This window comes from Stegastes partitus, unplaced genomic scaffold (genome assembly GCF_000690725.1).
Source record: "Stegastes partitus isolate 25-593 unplaced genomic scaffold, Stegastes_partitus-1.0.2 Scaffold100, whole genome shotgun sequence".
In the NCBI taxonomy this organism is placed as follows: domain Eukaryota; kingdom Metazoa; phylum Chordata; class Actinopteri; family Pomacentridae; genus Stegastes; species Stegastes partitus.
The window spans coordinates 333,553-360,113 of record NW_007577831.1 but is presented as its reverse complement, the minus strand read 5'-3'; the positions used below and the strand labels follow the sequence as shown (position 1 = coordinate 360,113).

Below are 26,561 nucleotides of genomic sequence, written 5' to 3'. Positions count from 1 at the left end.
ATGCTGCATTTAAGTAAGGTATGACAGAGTATCTGCATAATATTTACACACATTTTGACAAGCCAGACACAGCTTTTTGTCTTACTACAACTTCTGGTTTCCCCCATTAGGGTGACTTTGTATGGGTGGACTCTGGTGCCGGGGTCCCGCTCGGGGCCGAGGTGAAAGTAACCGACACCGGGCAGCTTCAGCTGATCGATGATGAAGGAAAGGTACAAAAGAGGATGCATGCAACACTTTACCTCTATCAGATCTGGAAAATCTGTGTCAGTCTTTGATATTTATACCTAATTATTTCATAATGTCCACACAGGAGCACAAGATCAACAAGAAGAGCGAGGGCAGCATCCGACCCATGCACCCCACCTCTGTGAAGGGTGTGGATGACATGATAAGACTCGGCGATCTGAACGAGGCTGGACTCCTCAGGAACCTCCTGGTGCGGCACAAAGAGGGCCTCATCTATGTAGGTTTTCGTTTCCTGGATTCACTGCAGAACCACCCAGTTTTACGATGTCCATAACCTGCTGTGAAAATGCTTACACGTCTTCTCTTGCCGTGACCAGCTCTGTCTCAGACTTTGCCCCGTCGTTTATCACGGTGCTGTTTGTCTCCATAGAGACGAATGAGCCTCTGTTGACAGAAAATGTCCCACTGTTTCTGCGTCACTGCATCAAAGCTGAACAGTGTGTGTTCAGTTATGAATCAGGCCATTTTTGTTGTATAAAAATGCTACTGTTAAGTGCCGGGGGCAACATTTACACACTGATTTTCTCTTGTCTTGCGCTTGGCAATCATATTATCAGCTTCAGTATTTAGAACAGCTTTTCACAGCTAATCCGTTAAATGTTTAAATCCAGTGAATTGTGCATCTTGTGTGCTGCTGCCTTGACTAAACATGGGGTCATTTGGGTCACTGGCTCGCTGCCGTGCTTCCACCATAATAACGTGTTTATGCTCATGCACACACACATGAAGCGTCCCACTGTGCGCTGATTAACGTCCTTCTCTGTTTTCAGACCTACACAGGCTCCATTCTGGTTGCAGTGAACCCTTACCAGCTGCTGCCAATCTACACCATCGAGCATGTGCACATGTACACAGACCGACGGCTGGGAGAAATGCCGCCGCACGTCTTCGCCATCGCAGACAGCTGCTTCTTCAACATGCGGCGCAACAAAAAGAACCAGTGCTGTGTCATCAGGTCTGCTTTAGGCGACTCACAGGAGACTGGTTCCAGATTCTTTCATTTCATTTACACAAGTTCCAATGATTGACTGATTGATTTAAGCTTTTTTTATATACAAATGAAAAACCAAAATCTTTAACAGAAGTGTCCTTATTATGTTACAAGCAACAAGTGTGGCATGTAGTAGTGACATGATTAAAATTGCTAAAAGTGAAAGGACACAGTTATTTGTTTTCTGTCAGGGAGTTGGATGAAAGGCTTGTACTCATGTCTGTACAGCAAATAAAGGCAACAACAGGCGGCCAGTTGGTTCAGTTTAGTGAATAGAAACACAGAAAAACCGTACCACTGCCCAAACTTCATAGTTCAGTTCATGGTAGTCTGAAGTGCTTCAGGAGAAGGCAGCGAGACATCTTGAAGACATTTAATCTCTTTTCTAAGAGACTTCCTCAGGTTTAATTGACTGGTGTTTACTCTCACCACAGATCACCTGAATCACCCCACCCACACACACACACACTTTAGAGATGACTGTTTAACACAGATACGATGTCCACATTCTTACCAGAGAAGACAGATGGCTTTATAGGAGGTAGGAAGCCATGGTGTTAAACTGGAACAGCCATCTCTAAACAGAGGAAGGTTTCTACAACACCACTTATCAGGTGCTAATGATGCAGTCTTAAAGTCCATCCCCAGACAGCTTTAATGACTATTTGGGATGAGAATAAATAAATGACCTAACTGACCACCAGTCAGTTTGAACTGAGAAAGCCTCTTGGATGAGAGGTAAAATGTTTTCAAGTAACCCAGTTGCCTTCTACTGAAGCATTTAAAAATTGGCAATTATTAACTTAAATAAATAAATAACTGAGGATATTCATGTTGATTGTGAAGAGAACCAGACTTAAAATTGATTCTTGTCAAATTCTATTGTTATTGTTGCAAGATTTTAAGTAAAGAAAACATTAAAGGAATGTGTTTTTTAATGCCAAACAAAGGACATTATTGAGTACATCTCAGCCACACATGCTAATGTCTCTGTTTTCTTCATCAGTGGTGAATCAGGAGCAGGAAAAACCGAGAGCACCAAACTGATGCTGCAGTTCCTGGCTGCGGTGAGCGGTCAGCACTCCTCGATAGAGCAGCAGACTCTTGAGGCAAACCCCATCTTAGAAGGTGAACAGCCAGATAAAGCCATAAGGCAGTTTTAATAGTTAACTCTCTACCCGCTTTTTCAACTGATCTGCTTTGATGACATTTTCCTCCCAGCCTTTGGTAATGCCAAAACCGTTCGCAATGACAACTCCAGTCGATTCGGAAAGTACATAGACATCTACTTCACCAAAGGCGGGGCCATTGAAGCGGCCCGTGTGGAGCAGTACCTGCTGGAGAAGTCCAGAGTTTGCCGTCAGGTGGGGAAATCTGAAAACTTCTGATTGTATTAATGTGCTACGAGTCAAACTTCCCCGTGTTAAAGAACATGTGCGTTCATGTGCAGGCGCCTCAGGAGAGAAACTACCACATCTTTTACTACATGCTGATGGGGATGCCAGCAGAGCAGAAAAAGATTCTCTCCCTTGGAAGCGCTGCTGAGTACAAGTATCTGACCATGGTACTGTGAAATCTGAATTAAAAACTGTCTTTACTGATGCACACATGCATATAAATACATGAAGTGTGAATCACAGATGAGAGGATAAGGCTTCATATGTAGCTTTAAACCATGTAACCATGTCACCAGGGTAACTGCACCAGCTGTGAAGGGCGTGATGATGTGAACGAGTTTGCTCACTTCCGATCAGCTCTGAAGATCCTCATGTTCACAGAGAATGACTCCTGGGAAATCTGCAAACTGCTTGCAGCCATTCTTCACCTGGGCAATGTGGAATTTGAGGGTGCAGAGCAGTAATATAAAGCATTATATTTTTATTCTAATATTGTTGTGATTCTGAAGTACTGATCTTCATTTTGTACATTTCAGGCACCATCGTAAACAACCTGGAGGGCTGTGAGATCAGCAAATCCTCCCATTTAGACATGGCTTGCCAGCTTTTGGAGGCACGTGTAGTTTCTGCTCTGCAAATTCAAACAGAGAGTCGAATGACCTTGTCTGACTGTCTTGTCTTGTTACCTCAGGTGGATCCCAAAGCGCTGGACAAGAGTCTGACTCAGCGCTCCTTCATGACCGCCAGGGAAAGTGTGATCAAAGGCCTGAACTCTGATCAGGCTGTGGATGGCAGGGATGCCTTTGTCAAAGTAAAACAAGTCACACGTGGCATGCAAATTTAACAAAGACACATAACGCAGTTCATATTAACAGATAATAAACACTGCACTAAGATGTCCTGTGAGGCAGGAAAACAAATGAATGACAAAAGAATAAGAGAAAAGGCATTTTGATTTAACCTAAATAATAGATTCTTTCAATATTGCTAATTTATTTTCAGGGTCCTGGTGCTGTGTATACTGCAGTGCTGGAAAATGTAGTCTGACCCTTTTGTTAAGTAGAGGATGTTGCAATGTGTACCAGAAGTGTAAAAATACTCCATTACAAGTAAAAGTCCTAAATGAAAGTAAAAATAAATATTAGCAGCAAAATGTATTTGAAGTATTAAAGTAAAAGTCCTGGTTTAGTCCCTCTGACTGATACATCATTGTATACAACATCATTACATTATCAGGAGTGAAGCATCAGAGTGTCAGCAGCATGTTACTGATGAAGCTGCTGTAGGTGGAGCTAGCAGATAAATCACCATTAATGGCAGAGGAAAGAAGAAGAGAAAAAAGGACGATCCAATACACAAATTAGTTTTTAGTTTTTCACCTTTTTTCAACTGAACAATTGGAACATTTATTGAAATTAAACTAAAGAAACAGGCAAAAGTCACTATCCGGTGGAGCTGTTATCAACTACACATTGCATTTTTATAAGAAGCCATGAAGGTTCTAAACTTGTGGTTTAATTCGTAACAATATGTTGTATTTCAAAAACTTGTTATAGTCTTCATTATTTGAAAGCTTCATAAAGCTGCCAGATAAATGTAGTGGAGTAGGAAGTAAAGAGGAAATACTCAAGTACAATACATCAGTAAGAGTACTGAACAGGACAGAGCTGTTTTTGATCTAACGCCATTGCTTTTCCTGCTGTGACATGTTGAAATGTCTTGAAACATCAGTCTAAACTCTACATTGTCAACTTTAACACGACATCCATCAGTTCTTCAGATCAGCTTTGAGCTTCATGTTGCAGCAGCAGGATTCAATGCCCACATTAGAATGTTAGTTTAGCAGCCTGTAGCTTGTTGATATGTTAAATACTAAGTGGTTTTATTGCTATTCTCTTCTCTGTGTTATTCATCCAGGCTATATATGGAAAACTTTTCATTTGGGTGGTGGGCAAAATTAACGCTGCCATTTACAAGCCACCTGAAGAGGAGAATGTGGTTCGACAGTCAATAGGCCTTCTTGACATCTTTGGCTTTGAGAACTTCACCAAAAACAGGTGGATATTTCCATCAGTTCAAATGACGTTAGAGCTCTGTTGCCACTGTTTTCAGACTAAAATCCATCCATCATCCAATTCTCTTTCTCCTTCTGCAGCTTTGAGCAGCTGTGCATCAACTTTGCCAACGAGCAGCTGCAACAGTTCTTCGTCAAGCACGTTTTCAAGCTTGAGCAGGATGAGTACGCCCGTGAAGGCATCGTTTGGAAGCACATTGACTACCAAGACAACCAGCGCACCCTGGATGTGTTGGCCATCAAACCTCTGAACATGCTGTCACTCATTGATGAGGAGAGCAACTTCCCCAAGGTGTCCGTCCTCCTAGTACCTCGTAATTTTCAGTTGTAACAAAACAAGGCAGGTTGTAATTGTGGTATATGACTCATTTTAAGGGCACAGATACCACCATGCTCCAAAAGATGAATCAGCTTCATGGGAAAGGAGACATCTACATTCCCCCGAAGAACAACTATGAGACACAATTTGGAATCCAGCATTTTGCTGGTGTGGTCTACTATGACTCGCAAGGTACCGTTAAAGACGCCCTCCAGTGAAAATCACATTTTTTTACCTCATTAGCTCGTTCATATTGTGTTTTATATGCTAGAAGACACATAATGAATGAAATGGGCTGACACAACAGCTGAGTATTCCCACCTTGAAACTTCTTGAGTTTCAAACATAACGAACCTAAAGAACCAAACCTGTCAGCTGGCAGGGTGGGGCTTTCTCTATCATTCCTCTTCAGAATCTGCTTCCAGTTCAAACGTGTGGTTAAAGTAATCCAATAACAGAACTTTGTGTAGCGTATTTTTTACAGAGTTTGAGCAGAGTCAAAGATGAACTGGTGTGCTAGAGAGCATGGCTGGAGAGTAGGCTGGAATTTCATATTTGAATTCTCATATGTCCACGAGGACATTTCTGACTTTAAGGACCTCTGTGCAACTTTTTTAATTTGATGCCTAAGAATTAATGTAAAAAAAACTTCAAAATCTAAAATCTTTAATCCGCAGAGGTTAGTTTTTAGAGGTTTAATTACTGACTGGAGCTTTAAATCTTTTAAAAACACCACATCACTCTTCTGATTTATATGTCATGTTATCATTGCTTTTATTTTTGTTTTAGGTTTCCTTGAGAAAAACCGCGACACCCTCAGCTTGGACCTGATCCAGCTGGTGGAGACCTCCACCAACAAACTCCTCAAGCAGGCGTTTCAAAATGAGCTGTCCACCAGCTCTAATACGATCAAGAGCACTGTCAACCCCAAGATGATCATTACCACCACGCCCAAGAACAGCCTCCGGGTCAGTGCAGCTTCTCAAGACCTGCAGCTTCAACAGGCTGCAGGGGAGCCAGAGCCTCCTCAGCCCCTCTCAAAAAGACATGAGCTACCCTGAAAACATGATAACTTAATGTTGTGGTCAAAACTGCTATTAAAACATAAATGCTAAAATGGTCGCATCACATTTGCATCACCTTATGCCCGCTCCAACTTTCTGGAGTGGGATGCTGCCTATTCATTTTAATAAAAATGCAGATGTGCATGCTGTTCTTGCCATCACCGTTGAAGAGTAGCAGCATAATATCATAAGCTTCACTTCCTTGCATTCAAACATTAAAAGAAAAAAAAGCTTTCTTTATGCCAAAACGAAAGAGAAAACCCTCTCTGGTGCTGAAAGTAGGCAGCAGTGGCAACATTTCATGTATTTTTTCTTTGTTTTATTCATGTTCTTAGTAATATTAAAAACGATAAGTACAAGCTAAATCAGGTGCGTATGTAAGATTGTAACTTTCATTTCTACTCACAACAAAAGGAAAGAAGTGAGGTCCCCTAAAAGTGATGGTGTAGTTCGCACACTGTCAGTTGAATGTAAACACCATTATTGCATGTACTCACTTACACCGTGTGACCTTTGTTTGTATCTGACAGCAAGCGTCCGACACTAAAAAGCATTCACCAACTCTGGTCGGCCAGTTCCGTCAGTCTCTGGATTCCCTGATGAAAACACTGACTGCGTGCCAGCCTTATTTCATACGCTGCATTAAACCCAACGACTTCAAGAAGCCCATGGTGAGCACATTCACTCGACTAGAAAAAACTGATTCTGTATCAAAACTATCTGCTGTGAGTAAATCATAACGGATGCCGCTTTCTCTCAGCTGTTTGACAGGGAGCTTTGCTTGCGCCAGCTCCGCTACTCCGGTATGATGGAGACCATCCGTATCAGGAAAGCCGGATATCCTGTTCGCTACACTTTTGATGAGTTTCTAAGTCGCTACCGAGCCCTCCTGAAGAGTTCCGTTTGTGATCCCAGCATTGTGAGTGATAAAAAAAAAAGACAATTTTCACCATTTCTCAACATGTCTTGCCTTGCTTTTATGGTGACTGTTTTATCTCAACAGGAAAGCAAAGAGAAATGCTGTGAAAGCATTTGTGAAAGAGTGCTTTCTGGAAAAGAAGACGACTGGAAGACTGGCAAGACAAAGATATTCCTCAAGGTGCTGCATCACATTTGTGTGCACAGTCTGTTGTTTTTGATAGATATATGTGAAAGATGCTATTAATGACAATAAACACACGTGTCTGAATGTGTGTGATTTTAAATGCTGGTTAATATGCTGAACACACTGTAAAAGCTTGGATTGTTTTTGTCGGCCAAAATAATAAAATTCTATTTGCTACTGTTTTCAATCAGGACTTCCACGACACGATGCTTGAGCTGGAGCGAATAAAAGAACTAAACCAGAAGGCACTCATGATCCAGAAAGTCATGAGAGGCTACAAATACAGGTATGATCCTGCACACTTCTCCAAAAGCAACCTCTATTCCTTCATGTGAATGTCTTCTTAATGTCATTATGATTCATGATCTCTAAAGGAGAGAATTCCTGAGGAAAAAGGCCGCCGCGCTCATGATTCAGAAATGCTGGAGAGGGCACAAAGGCAGGAAGTTGTACAAAGTGGTGGGTTGCTTTTTCATAAATCCGTATTTACTCAAGTGAGAACACAGGCCTGACCAGCATTAAACCTTCAGTCATGTTGTAATTGTAGGTCCAGCTGGGCTTTGCAAGGCTGCAGGCACAAGTTCGCTCTCGTCAGCTCCACTTCCAGTACAAAAAGAAGAGGGAGGCAGCTCTCGTGCTGCAGACCCAAGTCAGAGGATACCTGGCCAGGAAGGACTGGAAGCGCAAGAGAGACGCCGTGATCCTGCTGCAGGCCCAAACCAGGGGGGTGTTGGCAAGGAAGGCTCTCAAAAAGATGAAAAGAGATGTAAGTTCAGCTTGAAGATTGACAAGTTGTAAGGGGAAGTTAAAGTCTTTTAAATGTGGCTCCCAGTAAGGTTCCTGTAGATATATGAACTCTTTATCCATGACTATTGATATATTTGTCCAATAAATATTTCATCTGTTATTGCTAACTTTTAGCTTTTTGATTATTATATTATAATTATATATTATTATATTTTATATGATACATAAAATAGTTGGTATTTATCAATTACTTTTAGCTTTTAGCTAGCTTTTCTGACTGTACAGACATTATTTTTTTAAATCCATAACTTTAAGCTAACTAATTTAATTATTGTTTTTATATCTATTGTTTATCAGCAACATTGAGTCAGCTGTTTCAGTCAGTTGTTTATTACATTTTGTTAGCTGTTTGATGTGTTTATCCCTTCATTTCAGCTCATTATTTTAACTGTTTACCCATCTCTCTTAGCTAACTATCAGAAGATGTGTACTGTACAGTGTGGTCTGCCTAACAGTTGCCCAACAGTAAATTCACTAAAGAATAAGTGCCACACTAATTTTTAACATTAAAGATGGATATTTTATATTTTAGAATACTATTTTATATGTCTATATCTATATCTATCTATATCAATCTATACTTAAAATGAAATAATACATATATTTTTGAAGTTAAATCTAAGAACCTACCACTGATTGGTTATTGCTGTGGTAGAGGACAGTATGTAACCGCTGCCGTAGCGTCTGTGAGCAAGACCTCCAAGAACAATCTGGATTCAGCAGGAGAAGACATAATGAACTTCATATTTTACCTGTCATTGCCCCACGCATTTGTTATTTTTGGGTTGTGTGGTGATAAAATATTAAAAATGGTTTCAGGACAAGTTTTTTTTTTTCTCTGATTATTGATCTTCCTTTGTGCTGTGTTCTTGCAGATGTACCTCTCTGCTAAAGAGAAGGAAGAAGAACAGCGGCTCCTTTTACAGAGACAGAAACACTTGGAGGAAGTGTTGAGGCAGAAGAGAGAACAGGAAGCCCAAGCACAGTCTGAGTCCATCACAGCCGAGGAGATGGTCGACGATATGTTTGGCTTCCTGCCCCAAATTGTTGGAGGGCAGGAGGGGCAAGCACCTGTGGGATTTGAGGTTCAGCAACCAAACATTTTGCACATGTTGCAGGTTTAACAGATATCAGTAGACTAGATAAATCACATGTCTGCATATGTTTTTAGAATCTTGAGGGGAAAAAGAGAATTTTTGAGGAGATAGACATCGATGATCTGCCCATGGAGGAAGATCTTCCCGACGAAGACTACGATGACCTGGATGAGTACTCCTTCTCCAAGTTTGCCTCCATGTACTTCCAGGGTGCAGCCAGCTCCACCTATATCCGTCAGAGGCTTCTATCGCCCCTGCTCTACCACGAGGATGAAGGAGATGTTCTGGTGCTTCTTTTAGACCACCTCACTTCTTAACGTGAGTTGTTTTAGTCCTGTTTATTAAATTCAATTACAATTCAACTCTGTTGTGTTTTCACCAGGCGTCATTGACAGTGTGGTGGATCATTCTGAGGTTCATGGGAGACCTCCCTGAGCCAAAGAGACACGTCAATGTTCAGGCACCTTCCAGACAGGAACGATTTATGCCGCAGGAACTGATCTCCAGAAAGGACAGGCGTTTCAGCAACATGGTGGGCCTGGATCAGGTAAATATCCCCACAGGAGGAAGGTTTGGAATATTTTCTCCTTTTGCAGATTGACATGAACTCATCATATATCCTCAAATGTCCTGTTGATTGTTTTAGAGGATGCTCAGGAGTAAAAAAGACAGGGCGCCTTCTATCGTACCTGAGGAGCCAGCACAAGGCCGAAAGACCTCCATTTTCACAGACATTCTGGCAAGAAACAGGAAAACTTCTGTCATGCCCAGTGAGACAGTTCAAAACCCTAAAGCATACACTGTGCCAGAAGATAACCCTCGAGCAAGGAAGGGATCCACATTCACCGACCTTCTGACCAGAAATAGAAAAACATCCTCTGTTCCAGAAAATGGAATTCCAAGATCCATTTCAAACCAGAGGAAGCCCTCGATCATCATGGAGGAGGTGAGGTTGAATCCTAAACAACACGTCAGTCTTGTGTTGCTGTTTCCTTTATAACACACTGATGGGAAAATTGTGTTGTTTTTCCTTACAGTCTGATGATCTGTCTGAAGTTTCCAAGCCTCCCACCCTGCAGACTGTGCAGGAAAATGCTGATGTTATGGTTGGAGAGGGACCCACCCTGGACAGGCCCCTGACATCTCTTGAAAAACTCCACATCATTGTGGGATATGCCATTGTCAGACGTGACCTCAGGTTAATGAAGCTTGGTTTTCTAATCACGTAGCTCTGATATAGATATCTCTTTCTGAGCCTTTGCTAATACAGTGTTGTCTATGCAGGGATGAGATTTACTGTCAAATCTGTAAGCAGCTTCAGGATAATAAATATCGCAACAGCTACTTCCGTGGTTGGATCTTGCTGTCACTCTGTTTGGGTGTTTTTCCTCCAAGTGAGCGCTTTCAAAAGGTACACATCAACTGTCTGTTTCTGTCTCATAAACATCGTACCACATGTTGCCGGGTTCCACTCATCTCTTTTTGTCTCTGGTCTTGGCAGTACCTCCAAAGTTTCATCCGCTCTGCTCCAGGCGGCTATTCTTCCTACTGTGCTAACAGGCTACGGCGCACCATGTTGAACGGGATGCGAGGGGAACCTCCAGCCTGGCTGGAGCTGCAGGTACTGAGACTGACACTGAGACACTCCTACAACTGCACCACATTCAAAATATATTAGTCTACACTCAACATCCTGTAATGTTAAAGTACAAAGAATTTTGGCTAATTTATTTAAAATTAAAAACTGAAATCTAACATGTACAAAAGTTGGACATATGTTGTGCATGTTCATTTCAAGTTTTTATATTTTATATAAAATAAATAATCAATAATTCAAGTTTTTTTCTTCTTCTATTTTTGTGATTAATGGCAATGTAATGGTGTCATACTGGACAGAACACATTTTTGCATTCTGTACTTCTTGCCATGGTTGTAATGTTACCATGGAAGAGCAGGATTTTATATTGCTGTGAAACAATGTGTCTGTAGTGAGTAAAAAGGTAATGAGAGAAAAAAAACACACACACACACACACACACACACACACACACAGAGAGAGAGAAACTTTTTAGGGTTTAGAGAAACAATCCACTAACCTCACAGTCATCAGATTTCAGAACTATTTCTTTCTTAAAGGTTGTGGATTATTCAGAGCACTGTTGATAGAAGAAAGGATAGCTACAGTTTTTTATAATTCAATTTTTCTACACTGTAAGCACCACAAACAGAATCACTCTGCCAGCTGGTTTCTGACAGATGCGCCTCTCAAAATATGAACCTAAACCATATGCTTATCCAGTTGGGTTTTGGGGTGGGAAGTGTTTTAGTGATTTAGTGATAAGGAACACGCTTATGTAATCATGGTTATTTGTCTGTACTCTGACAGGCAACCAAGACACTAAAGCCCATGATTGTGACTGTGACGCTATTGGATCGCCGCTCCATTAATATTCCTGTTGACTCAGCGACTACATCCAAAGAGATCTGCCAGCAGCTCGCCAACAAGGTCAAACTCACAGACACCTTTGGCTTCTCGCTCTATGTCGCCTTGTATGAAAAGGTACGTCTGCATTTTTGTTTTTTTCCCCCCTAAACTAAATGATGAGTATTCACATTGATTCTATTCTTTGCTTTTTAGAACAGTTAGACCCAAATTAATTTCTTCTGAAAGAGGAAAACTCGATGGGAACATTTATTTTTGGGCAAACAGGGCATCCAGAATCTCACATTGCAAGTAGTGGTGGGAAAAAATCTTAATATCAATACAGAAATATGTTGTATCACTTTCTCTACATTATTTTTAAGCTGGCCACCCTCCCTTTTCTAAACACTATTGCAAAGTGCTTCATAAAATGATTAAAAATGACAAGAATAAAGCATCTGTTAAACATGATTAAAGCAACAATGAATTAGAAATTTTAAAAAATTGAAGTTTTGTCAGATGTGAAGCCTTTTCTGAAAAAGAGTGTTTTAAGAAGAGATTTAAAAACTGTGATTTAGTGAATCTGATTTCTGCAGCTGGCAGAGTTGGAGTTCACAGACTGCAAGAGCACAATAGGCAGTGGCTTTCAATCAGATTCTTCTCTTTTAAATTAGGCTTTTTGATTATATAGCAGAGAAACCGTGCAACAGAACTGAAATGTGTTCAGTGATTTATACATCGACTTTGCACAAATTTATAGGGGCAGCACTTACCCAGTACTGAACTGTAAATGAGTAAGTCTGCACTAAATAACATAAACTAATTGGTTCAGCTGTGGGTCTGTCCTGAAGGTTTGGGCTCTGGGCAGCGGTCGGGAGCACGTGATGGACGCCATCTCCCAGTGTGAGCAGGAAGTGAAGAGGAGAGGCGGCCAGGAGCAGCATGCTCCCTGGCGCCTCCTCCTCCGTAAGGAGGTCTTCACACCCTGGCACAACTGCATGGAAGACAAGACCAGCACTGACCTCATCTACAGGCAGATCATCCACGGCCTGAAGTTTGGAGAGTACCAGACTCAAAAGGTGGGTTCATGTTGGTCCCAAAAAGTTCCTGCTATACATTTAGAAGTACTGATAGTTCTGGCGCCGCGATAGCTCAACTGGTTGAGCTGGCGACCTATGCACTGGGGCTATAGTCCCCAATGCAGCAGCCATGGGTTTGAGTCCTGCTCATGGCCCTTTCCTGCAAGTCCTTCTCTCCCACTTTCCTGTCCCTCTATTTCGACTGTCCTATCTAATAAAGGGAAAAAGGCCAAAAAATAACTTTGGAAAATAAAAAAAAAAGAAATGCTGTTAATTGTTTTTACCACATTTCTCCTTTGACAGGAGGATGATCTGGTTCAACTCGCTGCACAACATCTGTACATTCAGCACGGCTCAGACAGCCGTCCAGAGAAAGTGAGAGAGGCTGTGCAGGATTGCATCAATAACTCTCTGCTGGAGGCCAAGTCAGAGGAGAAGTGGATACAAATGATCAGCACAGCTCACTCTGAGGTCAGTCCTGCGTCAGATGGTGCTGCATTGACATGATAAAAAGGAGCTTTGACGGGGTCTTCAGGAGATTTAATCAATGGGTCTCTTTTGATAAACCACTCAAGGGTCTATTTCTGAGTTCAAGAGAAAAGGCAGATTCCGTGAAGGCGCAGATGGTCGACTACGCTCGAGAGAAGTGGCCCATATTCTTCTCCAGGTTCTTCGAGGTCACCAAACTGTCAGGTAGGCATCTGGTCACTGACACCCATCATGTTGTACACAAACAATAATTACAATTACTTAGAAAATGGGTTTTCCATACTGAACTGTAACATTATCAAACCTTGTAAGGGGCAGTCAGAAGCATGAACAGATTCAGATCTATAATATCAGCCAAATGTCTAAAACCAAATACAAAAAACAAACGTACGTCATCTTTTCATGCAAAGCTGGAAATATTCACAATTTTAGAATTTAGAGGCATCAACCAAGTTAATTGCTCTGTACAGAGGTCAGATTTCTTGACTTTTGTTCTCATCAAAAGCTTGTTCAACTAAACCAACCTGCAGTTGGTGTTCACATGTTAGAAATGTGGCTGTTCCCTAAGTTTCCAGCAGAACATTGCTCATTAAGAAGCATTGTGGTAGTGAGAAACGTGGCATAAAGAATAAAATGAAATTGTGAGATGTAAGATTGTTATTCTGAGAAAAGAGGGGCTTTCTCAAGGTCAAATCATGACTGGACTCGAGGCTTTTTAAGGAGGCAGTGCACAGAGCTATATCCATCCATTATCTATACATCGCTTAATCCTCACTCGGGTCGTGGGGGGCTGGAGTCTATCCCAGCNCAGCTGACTCAGGGTGAAGGCAGGGGACACCCTGGACAGGTCACCAGTCTATCACAGGGTTACACTTAGAGACAGACAACCAAGCACACTCACATTCACACCTACGGACAATTTAGAATCACCAATTGACCTCAACATGTTTCTGGACTGTGTGGGAGGAAGCCAGAGAACCCAGAGAGAACCCACGCTGCACGGGGAGAACATGCAAACTTCACACAGAAAGATTCCGGTGCCCCCACCGGGACGTGAACCGGCAACCTTCTTGCTGCGAGGCATCACTGCTAACCATCACCTGCAGCCCCAGAGCTATATACTAAATAAAAAACATAAGAATCTGTCAAACGAAGACTGTCTCGTGTCTCAGAGGACGAGGAGAGTCTCTAAACCACAGGAGAGAAAACGAGGACAAGTGCTGCTGTGGGCTAAGACAGAGCAGCATTTCACAGTGGATGATGGAAAAAGTCCTAATTGCTGACGAATCCCAGCAAGAGATTGATAACAGTAACAGCAGGATGTATGTCAGGACTAGCAGACCATGGAACATGTATACCACTTGTGTTTGTACTTCTTCCTCAGGAATCTAGAAACAGACCAGAGCCCTTTAGAGCAATTGAGGATATTTGTAGACACACTGCACCGCTGGGGCTCAGACAACAGCCAAGTTGTGGATTAGGTGGGGAAAAAGTGGGCTGGGAACACCATTTCCTCCTTCTGTGTTTGTGAACTATCAGTTTGCAAAATGACTCTGAGCTGTCTAATCAGAAGGAGCTCTGACTTTAATCACACAGATGGTCTTTTTTCTAAACAGATCAAACCTGTAGTAAATTTCTTTAGTGCCTGAATGTAATCGACAACATGCTGGGAGGGTTCAGCATTTACTGCTTGCTAACAAGGTTTCACAATATAATATGTCTAATTGACTTCCACACTGAGCAACTTAGAGGCGTTTAAGCTTTATTTCAACCTAAACACACAGTGTGTAACCTTTATTCATGACATGTTGTGAGAAGTATCCTGTGCTGTTGTATACCTTCCTGCAACACGGCTCTGCCGTGGCTTCTTATTTGACCAGAACTAAATGTATACAGTGTGTGATTTGAGACAGAAGGATTTAGAGCCAGCCAGTGGTGGAAGAAGTATCCTCATCCTTAAGTAAAAGTAGAAATACTACAGTGCAAAAAACACCTGTACAAGTAAAAGTCAGAAACACAAAATTCTGCTGATACTTATGCACAATCACTAATTTGTGGTTATTAAAAATGGAACAGAAGGTGTAATCTTTCCATTTAAAACTCGGTGGTGTAGAATTTAAATGTTTGGGGCTGCAGCTTGCAATTTTGATTACTGATTTTTATTTTTTTTTGCCAACTATTGTCTTGTTTTGCCTAACAAACAGTCCCAAACCCCCAAAATAATAAAATTCTAATCAGTGAAGACATGAAAATGCTGCAGATTCTCATATTTGACAACACAGAGCCACCCAATCTTTAAAGATAAAGTGTTGTATACTGCTTCGAAGTGATGACAATAAATCACAATAAATTCATGCAGTTGGGTTACAATGCCAGGCCTTATCCTCCACTGGTTTTCATTGCTATCTCTTATACCTTTGTCCATTATATAACAGGTGTTAAATTCTGTTCTCTGTAGTCCTAAAAGGTCTTTAACTCCCTGAAAAGGATACACACAAGAAGTGCAAGTAACCCTTTTCAGCTGAACAGGAACATATCCCATCATTCAGTCTGTCATGATTTGTTATGCTTGTTTCCTCCATGGATGTTCTAGGTCCAGTGCAAAAGAGTAAATTCATTGTGGCCATAAACTGGACTGGCATCACATTCCTGGATGAGAAAGAGAAGAGGCTACTGGAACTCTCCTTCCCAGAAGTCACTGCAGTCAACACCGTAAGGTAGAGATGCTTCTTATTGGTCCAGAGAGAGGTTTATTAGCGTGAAGAGCTTTATTCATGTGTTTTTGACTCTGTTCTGTAACTCAGGGAGGGTAAATCATCGGACTTGACTGTGAGTCTGCTGACACTGAAAGGAGACTTCACTCTGACCGGACCCACAGTTGGGGACATGGCTGAGCTGATTACCATGTTCCTCAGTGGGCTGAGGGAGCGTTCCCAGTATGCTGTGGCTGTGAAGGACGTCGACAGGCAAGGTAAGGGCCCCGAATTCTCTTTCTCACATCGTCACAGCTGAATACTCCAAGTTACAGTCACTTGTGCAGATTTGTAATTAGCTGATTTCTAATTCGTCTTCTACTCCTCTCCAGATGACCCCATGTTCCTCAGCTTCAAGAAAGGAGAGCTCATTATACTTATCAAAGACGATGAGTTCGCTGAGCAGAGAGGCTGGGTAAAGGGCCGAAAGGAGAACTTTAAACACACAGGAGCCGTCCCCGTTGAGGCCATCGTAATCCTGCCAACGCTCAACAAACCCTCCAATGAGGTCATGGTATGGAGTTTCCATTACATACCTTAATCAGATGAGTTATTGAGCCCAGGTTCTGCAAAGAATTACATGTTGTGATTGTTTTCTTTATTTCAGAGCCTCCTCAACCTGTCTCCAAACCAGAGGAAGACAATCCTGCAGGCAACCCAGAAAGAAACAGGCACAATGGAGAGAATGGCCCCAGTCACGCTCAAAGAATACTCTCTCCAGTATTTCAGGTACCTGGAAATGTCCTCCATTTTACTGCAACCTACATGTTATTTTCATACCAACTGGTCAGCGGAACAGTACTGATCTTGATTCCTCGATCCTACAGGCAGCCCACTAAGGATGTGAACCGTCAGGTGATTTCTAGGAACGCTGCTCCAGAGAGGCTGTGGATGAGCTCCAGAGAGCCAATCAGACAGCCACTCCACAAGAAGCTGGTGGGCAACTCAGAGCTCAGCCCCAAAGCCTGTCAGGCCTTCACTGATATCCTCTACACACCAGAACATAAACACTTGTTACTGTGTTTTTAGACAGGGCACTTGTGGGTTTCTACTGGCTGAAACAAATATTCATTTATACACATGAAAAAATGTGCCAGAGGTGGTGTTGAAGCCTCGTAACATTCTTAAACACTTTTTCTACTGATCATTAGGCTCTGTAGTGCGGACTAGGCTGTGTCAACACTGATTTTCTGAACCATTTAGCAGACGATGCAACTTTAAGCTGTCATTTAGTCCTTATTTTGCTGAAGCAAAGAACAGATATTGTGCTGCCTACAAATTATCTATGTTGTATCTGCTTAACCTAAACTTGAGGGGCTAATTTCACTTACCTGTGTGAATGCTGTGGACTGTAGTCAGCCAAAGAAAATGATGGTCAACTGAAATGGTACTTACTCTTCAACCAGTTAATTAGTCACAACAAGAAAAAGAGCTGCTGTTTTTGGATGATCTGTCATGTTGGTTGTTGAGCTGTGATATGTAAGCTGCTGTTTGACTTTCTGGCCCTTTGTTTGAACAAACATTTCTTTAACATGGTGTCAGTTAATTTGGAGCGGGCTCTGAGTAAACGTCCAGAAAAGTTTAAATAAGTTAGCTTGACCTGTCTTACAAATTAAGTATTTCAGTGCAGAGAGAAGGCAGCCAACTCTCACACAAATGACACCTGTCACACACTCTCACGCTACAAGTATAATTTCTTATGCTGTGCAACTTTCAATTGACAGGGTAGTGGCAGGACACAGAGGTTGTAATCCAGGTTTTGCCAAAGCCTTATTTGGATTTGCAATTCTTGAGTTCACGTCAAGCTGTCAGACACCATCCAGATCCATCTATACATCTTCAAGGGGAGAAGGCTCTGCACATTTCTGAATGTGGCACAGCAGCTGCAGCTCCATCAGTTATTTATAATTAATAAATATACCCAACATGGTAACAAGCATCAGCATCTAAAGGCAAATTTCACCCTTTACTGTGAGTAAAACTCTGATGTATCATTACAGGTATTTTTCTGTTTTGCTATTTTAATTTAAAACTTAGTAGAATTGACATTGTGTGCATGAGTACGTTCTCATGAAGTCTTCTAGATGTGACTTCTCACTCTTCTCACACAGTTGAAATTTTGCAGCCCTGCGAAGTGTGAAAGTGCAAACATGTCTGTAGGGTCAATAAACAGCCCACAACACAGAGAAAGCTCATCTGTGCTTGTGATATAGCTTTGACTCAATAATTAATTAAGACAAGTTAAGTGTGTTGTCATCAAACCATCAAATAAAGCAAGCAAACATCCTCGGCTGACTTCACCCTAGTGAGCAACAACAGTTCTGTGGTATTATCACCATCTAACAACAAACCAGGATATCTATTCCTATTATTCCTCCTTGACTGTGCGCACCCATCCTCAAGTATATGGGAGATTACCCCACCAAGCAGATGCAGAGTCATCTCGAGCTCACCGACCAGATCTTTGGCTCTGCCACTCAACACGAGGCGCTCCAAGATGAGATCTATTGCCAGATCATGAAGCAGATGACCAACAATAACAACCGGTACATATGTGTTATTTCTTCCTGTCACTGCCTTAGATTCTCAGATTTATTTTTGTGCATGCTATCTAAGAATCTGTATGAACGATTTTTAATTAATGATTACAAAGATAGAAGTCCAGACGTCCCCAATGAGATAATGTTTCGATTTCTTTCCTTAAAAAGGAACCAAAAAGGAGAATATAACCCTTTTATGTTTTAGTTTGCAATTGAATTGGTACAAATGACGATTCTAGATTCAACATATAAAGTCTTAAATATGTTTTTTTTTCTCCTATTGCCTTGTCCAGGTTCAGCATGGATCAGGGCTGGCAGCTGCTGTGGCTCTGCTGTGGCCTGTTTCCTCCCAGTCAGCCTCTTGTGAAACACACTCAGCGATTTCTGGAATCGCGGCGCAGAGCACCCATCGCCTCTGACTGTCTGCAGCGACTGCAGAGCTCTCTGAGGTTAGTCTGACATGCTGTGCTGCACTATGCTTCACCGATACATAGAAGAAGAAGAAAAAGAAGAAGAAGAAGAAGAAGGGTGTATGACACGGACAAGTGTGTGCAGTCGAAAAGCAAAAGGCAGTTGCATCACTCCTCCTTGGGCTAGTGGCCAACATTGACACATCATGACACCACGACTGGTGTGGTGAGAAAAGGAAATGTCAAGCTGTAATGTCTTGACTTCTAAATCTCTCAGATAATCATCCACTGAAAGCTAAACTGAGGTAAAGCTTCTCATGCTTTTAGAGCAAGTTGTGTGGTGTGAGGCAGAACTGGCTTGTAGTAATTAGCTCTTCATACAGAAGTGTTGCATCAGCTTTTCAGTAAGCTCACAGTACTCAGCTTTGGCAGGGTCACCTCTCTGAGTCCATGTCCTTTACATTCAGTGTTGTTTTTAAAATGACAGCAGTGTCAAGAAACATTTTTAATCCAAGATTTTGACATTAAACAATTAATGTAATATACCACTTTAAAACTATAAGACGAAGCTTCCTCAACCCCTCAAAAAAATAGCACATTCATAAAAAAGAAAAAAAAAAGAAAGAAAAAAAAAACAGAAAATTAAAAGATTTACTTTTGAGGGACAACTCCAAATGTTGCACAATGCAACAAGCAGCAACCTCCTGGTCTGAAAAATGAAACACAAGTGTCAAAACCTGCAGTTCCTCCAATGGCCACTAGAAGCTGGCTCCAAAAGTGGGTCAATTTCCATGGACACCTAAGTTAAATTGTCCAAATTTACAGCAGAAATACACATGTTTATAGGCTGGGACAAAAAACAGTTTTGGTCTCTATATCTGATTTTTATAATTAACCATTTAAATTGTACTAAAGCTTTAAGTTTTGCATAATTAATGTCTTGGACATTTTGAGTGTCACAGTACAGTTCATGGGGCAAAATCGTTTGCATTGCCTGCCTCAGATGCACTCACATCTCTTAAATTGTGCTAGGTAACTTCAGGTTTACCTTTGATGGAGGTTCACTTCCTACTGAGGTACATACAATGGTAACCTGTGCTACACACCTGTCCTGCTCTGGATGATCTGAGAGAAGAGAACACGGATATATATGTACTCTCTTCCTGTGGAGCTCGTACTATCTTAGGAAAACAAGAATCTTTAGAGTCCATCTAAACCCTTTTCTTTCCCTGACAATCATAGATGTAAAAGATATTGATTGTTTGTGGAGGGAGCTCTATTCTTCCTTACTTCATGTTTTTTATCATTGACTACAAGCAACTCAAATCTAGAACATTGATTTTTCTGTGGGCTTTTGTTTAGTGATACAGTCCTAAACCAGAAATATGATAAAGCACTGTAGCTTTACTTGTTGACCTTATTGGATTTGCAGTAAGCTTGTGAATAATTTAAATCATGTTTTTTTTGTTCTTTAGTTGCTCCCAAGAACACTTAGACAGGGCTGCAGCATTCAGACAGTCTGCAATTTTTTGTCACCTTCCCTTTCTGACTCCATTGCTTTTAGCCTGTGTTGTATTTAAATGCTCATATTGGTTTAGGTTTGGGGCTGCATGGTGTCTTGGTGGTTAGCATCGTTGCCTCAGAGCAAGAAGGTCGCCGGTTCACATCTTGGTGAGGACACCTGGGATCTTTCTGCATGGAGTTTGCATGTTCTCCTCATGCAGCGTGGGTTCTCTCCAGGTTCTCTGGCTTCCTCCCACAGTCCAAAAACATGTTGAGGTTAATTGGTGATTCTAAATTGTCCGTAGGTGTGAATGTGAGTGTGCTTGGTTGTCTGTCTCTAAGTGTAGCCCTGTGATAGACTGATGACCTGTCCAGGGTGTCCCCTGCCTTCACCCTGAGTCAGCTGGGATAGGCTCCAGCCCCCCACGACCCTAGTGAGAATTAAGCGGTGTATAGATGATGGATGAATGGATAAATGGATGGATGGATGGATGGATGGATGGATGGTTTAGGTTTATACTTTGCTCCTGTAAGAAATATGCAGGTCTAGACCTGTCCATGCTTGTGACTGGTCCTAGGGTACCAAATTTTATGTGAACACACTCATAGCTAGATTCAGAAACCCTGGATGGACTTAACAAGTTAGTTCGTTGTTTGTGCTGCTTTTGAAGCTAAATAATGAAAAACCATATCCTATATATATTGATCCTGCTTCGTAGTACAGGCCATTGATCTCTAGTAAATGCTGCCAGTTTAGTGCTGTAAATATAGTAACCAGCTTTAAACAGAGTAACCACAAGCTAGATGCAGACTGGTGAGCCTGATGTATATTCTCTGAATGACTTTATACCTTATGTTTGGTTTTCAAGGTGTCCAGGACCACCTGATTATTTGTGCAGAGTAGTTACTTGCTTTCTCCATCATTTTACCTGTATTTTGTCAATGCACAAAGTACAACAAAATACAATTTTCACATATCAGGAATATTATTAGGACATTGGGGTCTTTAGTCAACTACAGCAGCAATAGCAGCTTCTGATCAGTAGCCAAAGGCACTGCTGGGATTTGAACCCAGGATCTCTTATTTACTAGACTTTAACCAACTAAGCTACAGTGCCCTGTATGTATAGAGGAACTAGAGACGCCATGCAGCAAAGCAGTTAGAAGGAGAGGCCGAATATCTAAGAAGTGTGTACTAAAAACACTGAACCATTTAAGTGAGCCAAGATGTAAAGAAAAGAAAAGGAATGTGACTAAGCTTTTGCTGTTCTGCTGCAGGATGGAGCCCAGGAAGTTCCCACCTCACGCGGTGGAGGTGGATGCCATCCAACAGAACAGCACCCAGATCTTCCACAAAATCCACTTCCCCAACGACACAGATGAGGTGCGACTACAGATTCTTGTATTTATAACGTTACAGAGTAAAAACCCAGTTCAGAGGCAGATTAGAAGATGAATAGATTCCAGTAATACCAGTGATTCTTCTCATCCTCCTCCAGATATTTGAGGTGTCGACCAGCACCAAGATCAAGGATCTCATCCAGAACATTTCCAAGAAGCTCCACTTGGCTTCAGCAGACGGCTTCAGCATTTTTGTCAAAACACATGACACGGTTATTTGGCATTTTGTAACCTTCAATATCATATTTACATTTTTGTTTCTTATTTTTCAATGTTTGCCCTGTCATAAATTAACAACCCTCTTTGACAAACGAAATCATAGTCTGTAATTGTGTTTATTAATTGTAGGTTCTCAGTTTGAATGACACGGACTACTTCTTCGACAGTCTGAGACAAATCACAGACTGGTCCAAGAAAGCCAGGAGGATTAAAGATGGTAATAAAGCATCAAAGGATTGCAGTTACAGCAGGACTTTTGATGTTTGTCAATATTTCCTTACTTTATTTCTTATTTGCCGTTGCCAACCGCTTGCTCAAAGGAAGTCCAAAGGCAACTTTGGATTGTTGGTTTCTCTGTTTAAATTTGTACGGTCTATACCTTACTTTGTTAAGCGCTGTGTGATAACATGTGCTGTAAACTGCGCTATACAAATAAAATTGAATTGAATTGAATTTACCTGTAAAAACCTCTCCTGTGTGTGTTTTCTGCAGGTGGGCCAGTGAACATATCCTACCTTGTGTTCTTCATGAGGAAGTTGTGGTTCAATGTGAACCCTGGCAGAGACACAGTGGCTGACCTTATGTTCCATTTCCCTCAGGTACATTTGAATGACATCGCATTTTCCATGAGCATAACCCTGCTTCACATATGAATGAGATAGTATCACTGCTACAGGTTAAAAGAAATGGGAAATTAAGATCTATAAACAGACAGTTATCTATAACTTAATAAAATATTTGTTTAAAGGTCAAACGAAGGCACAGAACTGGTGAGAATTCCACAAATAACAGCCTTCATGTAATACCTGTCTGTCTTCCAGGAGCTACCTAAGTACCTGAGAGGCTACCATGTTTGCACCAGAGAGGACCTGATCAACATCGCAGCTATCCTCTTCAGGGTGAAGGTCGGCAGTGACAAGAGCCAGTTCGTCATGATTCCCAAGATGTTGAAGGAGCTGGTGCCTGTTGACCTACTGAAGGCCATGTCTGAAAACGAGTGGAAGAAGGTATGAGAGCAAAAAGGATAAGGATGGAGTTAGTCTGTATTGTTGTTACTTTCAACTTTCTGAAGACGTTAAGCTTTATCAGAAGTCTACACAGCAATGTTACGGCTCAGTGACACTATACTTAGAATGCTGCTATTTGCGTTTCCCTCAAAGTGCGGTCTAATGCAATGACACGGGCCGCTTTAGATTATTTGAACTTGTGCTTCCTCGTGTCCTCTCTCCTTTAATGAAACTGTTTTCCCTCCGTCATCATAGAGGATCTTCCACTTGTTTAAATGCACCTAGAAGAGATAAAGAGAGAAAAGTCTTCAGGAGGGGCTGAAAGCGAGGAATTACAGCTGTGTCCAACATGGAGGTCTTCTATAATGTGGCATGACCTAAAATGTCACACTTTTATTGGTGTTAGTTTGATTTGACAGGTGATGCAGCTGTGCAGCAGGTCATAAGTGACTGCTGCTGCTTAAGACCTTCAATATGAAAACAAAGACTTTCTCATTTGACAGCTCTGGCTCCTTTTTCCTTTCATCTCTCTCTCACATCCTCGCTGTGAGGAGCTAAGATGCGAGTGAGAGATGTAGGGAGACATGGTAGCATTTACAAAGCACACAATGTTAAGATGCTGCTGTTTGGAAGGTAATGTTAGCATGCTAGCCTTTGCTATTTAGCAGCAAACACAAAGTTTAGGTGCATTTGTTTTTAAAGAACATTTTAAACAAATGGAGCTGAACTACAATGTTGCCCAGAATAACAGGGCATAAAACATAATAAAGAACAAACAAATCTGAATAAGATGTAGGAAATAATAAGAATTAAAGATACAATACAATAAGGGATGATGTCAGGGTGTTAAGCTCTACTTGTATCAAAGAGCAACAAAAAGAGGTCTGTCTTCAGCAGCAACTCAGAGGTTCCTGAAGTCTGAGGATTTCCTACATGGAAAGGTCCAGTTGTTGCTCTGATCAGGGTATAAAGATGCAAGAGTTCTGCTAAGTATGGTGGTGCTGCAAACTAAAAACCTTGACAACAAACTGTAAAATCCTAAAATCATCCCTAAAGCAGACACGAAGCAAACACTCCGTTCAAGCTAACCTGTCAGTCAGTCACCATGTAGTCGGTGCATATCATCACCACTGAGGGATAACACTGTGTTGGTTGAATTCCCATAATCCTTCATTCTGAGCGTCACAAACAGAATAAACCAACGCGGCACCATAAATCTGCCTTGACCTGCTCTACCAAATGCAAAATACTTTACAAAAACTATTATAGTCTCTTGTTTTTTGAGGAAACAGTGCATTTGTTGGAGACTATTTTTGGGCACTGATTAATAAATGGGGCACAAGGGAGCTTTTTGGGGGCAAATACCAATAGCAAGTAGTAACCAAGGAGATTGATAACAAATATTTAGAAGCAATATACATTTGCAGTGAAAATTAAAATCCTTGTCAAAATTGCTAAAAAATAATTTCCTCATTTATGTTTTAGAATTAAAAAATAACTTAAAATGTATCTTTTGGTGTTGTCGTTTAGTGTTGATAGGCTGTTCCTCCTGACGTGTGACCAATCAGACCTTGCTGTGGGCGGGACATTGCTCAAGACCAGAGAGTGATAAACACAGACAGAGAAGGCAGCTGCCTCAAAGTCAAAGAGGAGCATTATTGAATTAATTCATCTTATCAGAAATCAGTTTAAAAAATAACCGTACTGAAAATACTGAGTATCAGCTTCAGTAATCAGCCAGGCCAATAATCAGTCTCGTGAGTAGCTGCGGGGTTGTTTACGTGGCATTGGCTGAAAATAAACGACAATGTGTGAGTTCATAGTAATAAAGATATCACTCAGCGCAGCAGTGATGCTGCTCACTGATATGTTTATAGACAACAGTAGAGCTCTATGGCATAAAGGAACGAGATGTTTTAAGCTTTAGACTTTTTATTCAATTATTTCATGATGAGAAAAATACTGACTATCACGAGACTTGTCCTTTGAGGGGCCCCATATGAACAATATCGCCATTATAAGCTTCCTGTGATCCATATCTCAGTTCACTGAGAATATACCCTGAAGGCTGTGGGGGTGTCAGAGAATCATTAACCTCATTAAATCTGGTGCAAAGACTTTTTGCAAAACAAGACTGCCGTATCAAACCCTGATATGTATATACAATTTTTCATTTTAGACCATCGCTGCCTCTTACAACAAACAAGCTAGTATGACTTCTGAAGAAGCTAAGGTGGCGTTTCTGAAGGCGGTTTGTCGCTGGCTGACGTTCGGCTGTGCTTTCTTTGAAGTGAAGGTAAGAGCTGCATGAATGCACCGCAACTTGCCATCTATGATCAGTTTGGTTGGGTGGGCAGCGTTATCTGATGCTGTTGCGCTCTCTCAGTCTGCTGGTGCACAAGCTAAAAGCATACACTTCCCTCATTTGCCTTACTTACTTTCTTCTCAGCAAACATCAGAGCAAAGTATGCCAGATATTGTGCGAATAGCCATCAGCAAGCAAGGAGTCACAGTCATCAACCCCAAAAACAAGGTGAAAGAAAAGCGAGCCTGCTTTTTTCCACTAATGCTAAATTAATTGTCCTACTATTTTTTCTCCCTATTAACATCTTTTTTTTTTCTTGTTTGAAGGAAATTTTAGTAACTCATCCATTCAACCGCATCGCTAACTGGTGCAGTGGAAGCACCTACTTTCACATGACTGTTGGCAGCCTAGTGAGAGGAAACAAATTTCTGTGTGAAACTTCACTGGTAAGATGTGCAAAGTAGTGAACTCTCTGTTAGGTTGAAGAGTATTGTTTCCACTTCCTTTTCCTGACCTCTGTCTTCTTTTAAAAGGGTTACAAGATGGACGATCTTATAACCTCCTATGTCAACATGTACAGCAGAGAGAGGAGGGCCATGCAAACCAGGAACCAGCGCTTTGAAATGTGAAGATATAAAAATGTTCACACAAAGAGGCAGAGCAGGAAGAGTTCTCTGTTGTTGAAAGAGCAGTTAACTATATTTGATTCACTGCATGAATAAGTGGTTGTAGATTCCTCACGCTTTGTTTAAAGCTAGAATCCTTTGGCATGTATTCAAATTACATAATAACCAAAAGTATATTTATACATTTCCTTGAGCCCTTAACCTTTGGTTAGTCTCTTTGGTGTCTTCAATGATCCACAAATGATGTTCACAAATGCATTTTTCTATCCAGAATCAGAACTCTCTTAAGTTCAGTCAATGTAAAACAGTGTTAAATAACTACAACCCAAATTAGTATTCTATATTTAATTTGGAGATCATTAATCTAAAAGCGTTTGTTCTTGAAACACTGTCTGTGCTTATGCTGGTTGCTTTACATTATGTTTGATTTACTCTGATCCATTAATGTATGTTGCATTTATGTGCTGGTAGAACAGTGTGGCATCTGGCTTTTCAGTGCATTTACATATAATTAAACATTTAGGAAATTTTCCCAAATTCCCTAAGCATACGGTATTTAATCTGCATTCAGTCTACAAAATTTCACAAATAATTTCAGACATTTACATGCACAAACTGTATTGTTTTCGGATACATATTCAATTTTAGTGTTGGATAAAAAACAAATCACTTGTGAACAACATAATTTATTCACTGATTTGTCA

The 26,561-nt window shown here is 41.1% G+C and overlaps 1 protein-coding gene across 1 annotated transcript; it reads left to right on the top strand.

Annotated features, from left to right (window-relative positions):
- Positions 1-25,860, top strand: myo7ba (myosin VIIBa). The gene is made up of 47 exons (XM_008277539.1): positions 1-18; positions 111-212; positions 314-466; positions 1,020-1,204; positions 2,247-2,368; positions 2,462-2,604; positions 2,691-2,804; positions 2,934-3,087; positions 3,174-3,250; positions 3,329-3,448; positions 4,555-4,694; positions 4,793-5,003; positions 5,087-5,222; positions 5,820-5,998; positions 6,625-6,765; positions 6,855-7,013; positions 7,098-7,193; positions 7,391-7,485; positions 7,574-7,658; positions 7,747-7,965; positions 8,882-9,091; positions 9,178-9,390; positions 9,486-9,650; positions 9,750-10,049; positions 10,141-10,301; positions 10,388-10,514; positions 10,605-10,724; positions 11,490-11,663; positions 12,377-12,604; positions 12,908-13,075; positions 13,180-13,297; positions 15,687-15,810; positions 15,898-16,064; positions 16,179-16,360; positions 16,454-16,575; positions 16,674-16,828; positions 18,239-18,392; positions 18,680-18,835; positions 21,578-21,683; positions 21,799-21,912; positions 22,049-22,136; positions 22,412-22,518; positions 22,741-22,926; positions 25,106-25,222; positions 25,376-25,459; positions 25,558-25,677; positions 25,765-25,860. The coding sequence occupies exons 1-47, from the start codon at positions 1-3 to the stop codon at positions 25,858-25,860; spliced, it is 6,711 nt and encodes a 2,236-aa protein (XP_008275761.1).
- The last annotated feature ends 701 nt before the right edge of the window (positions 25,861-26,561 follow it).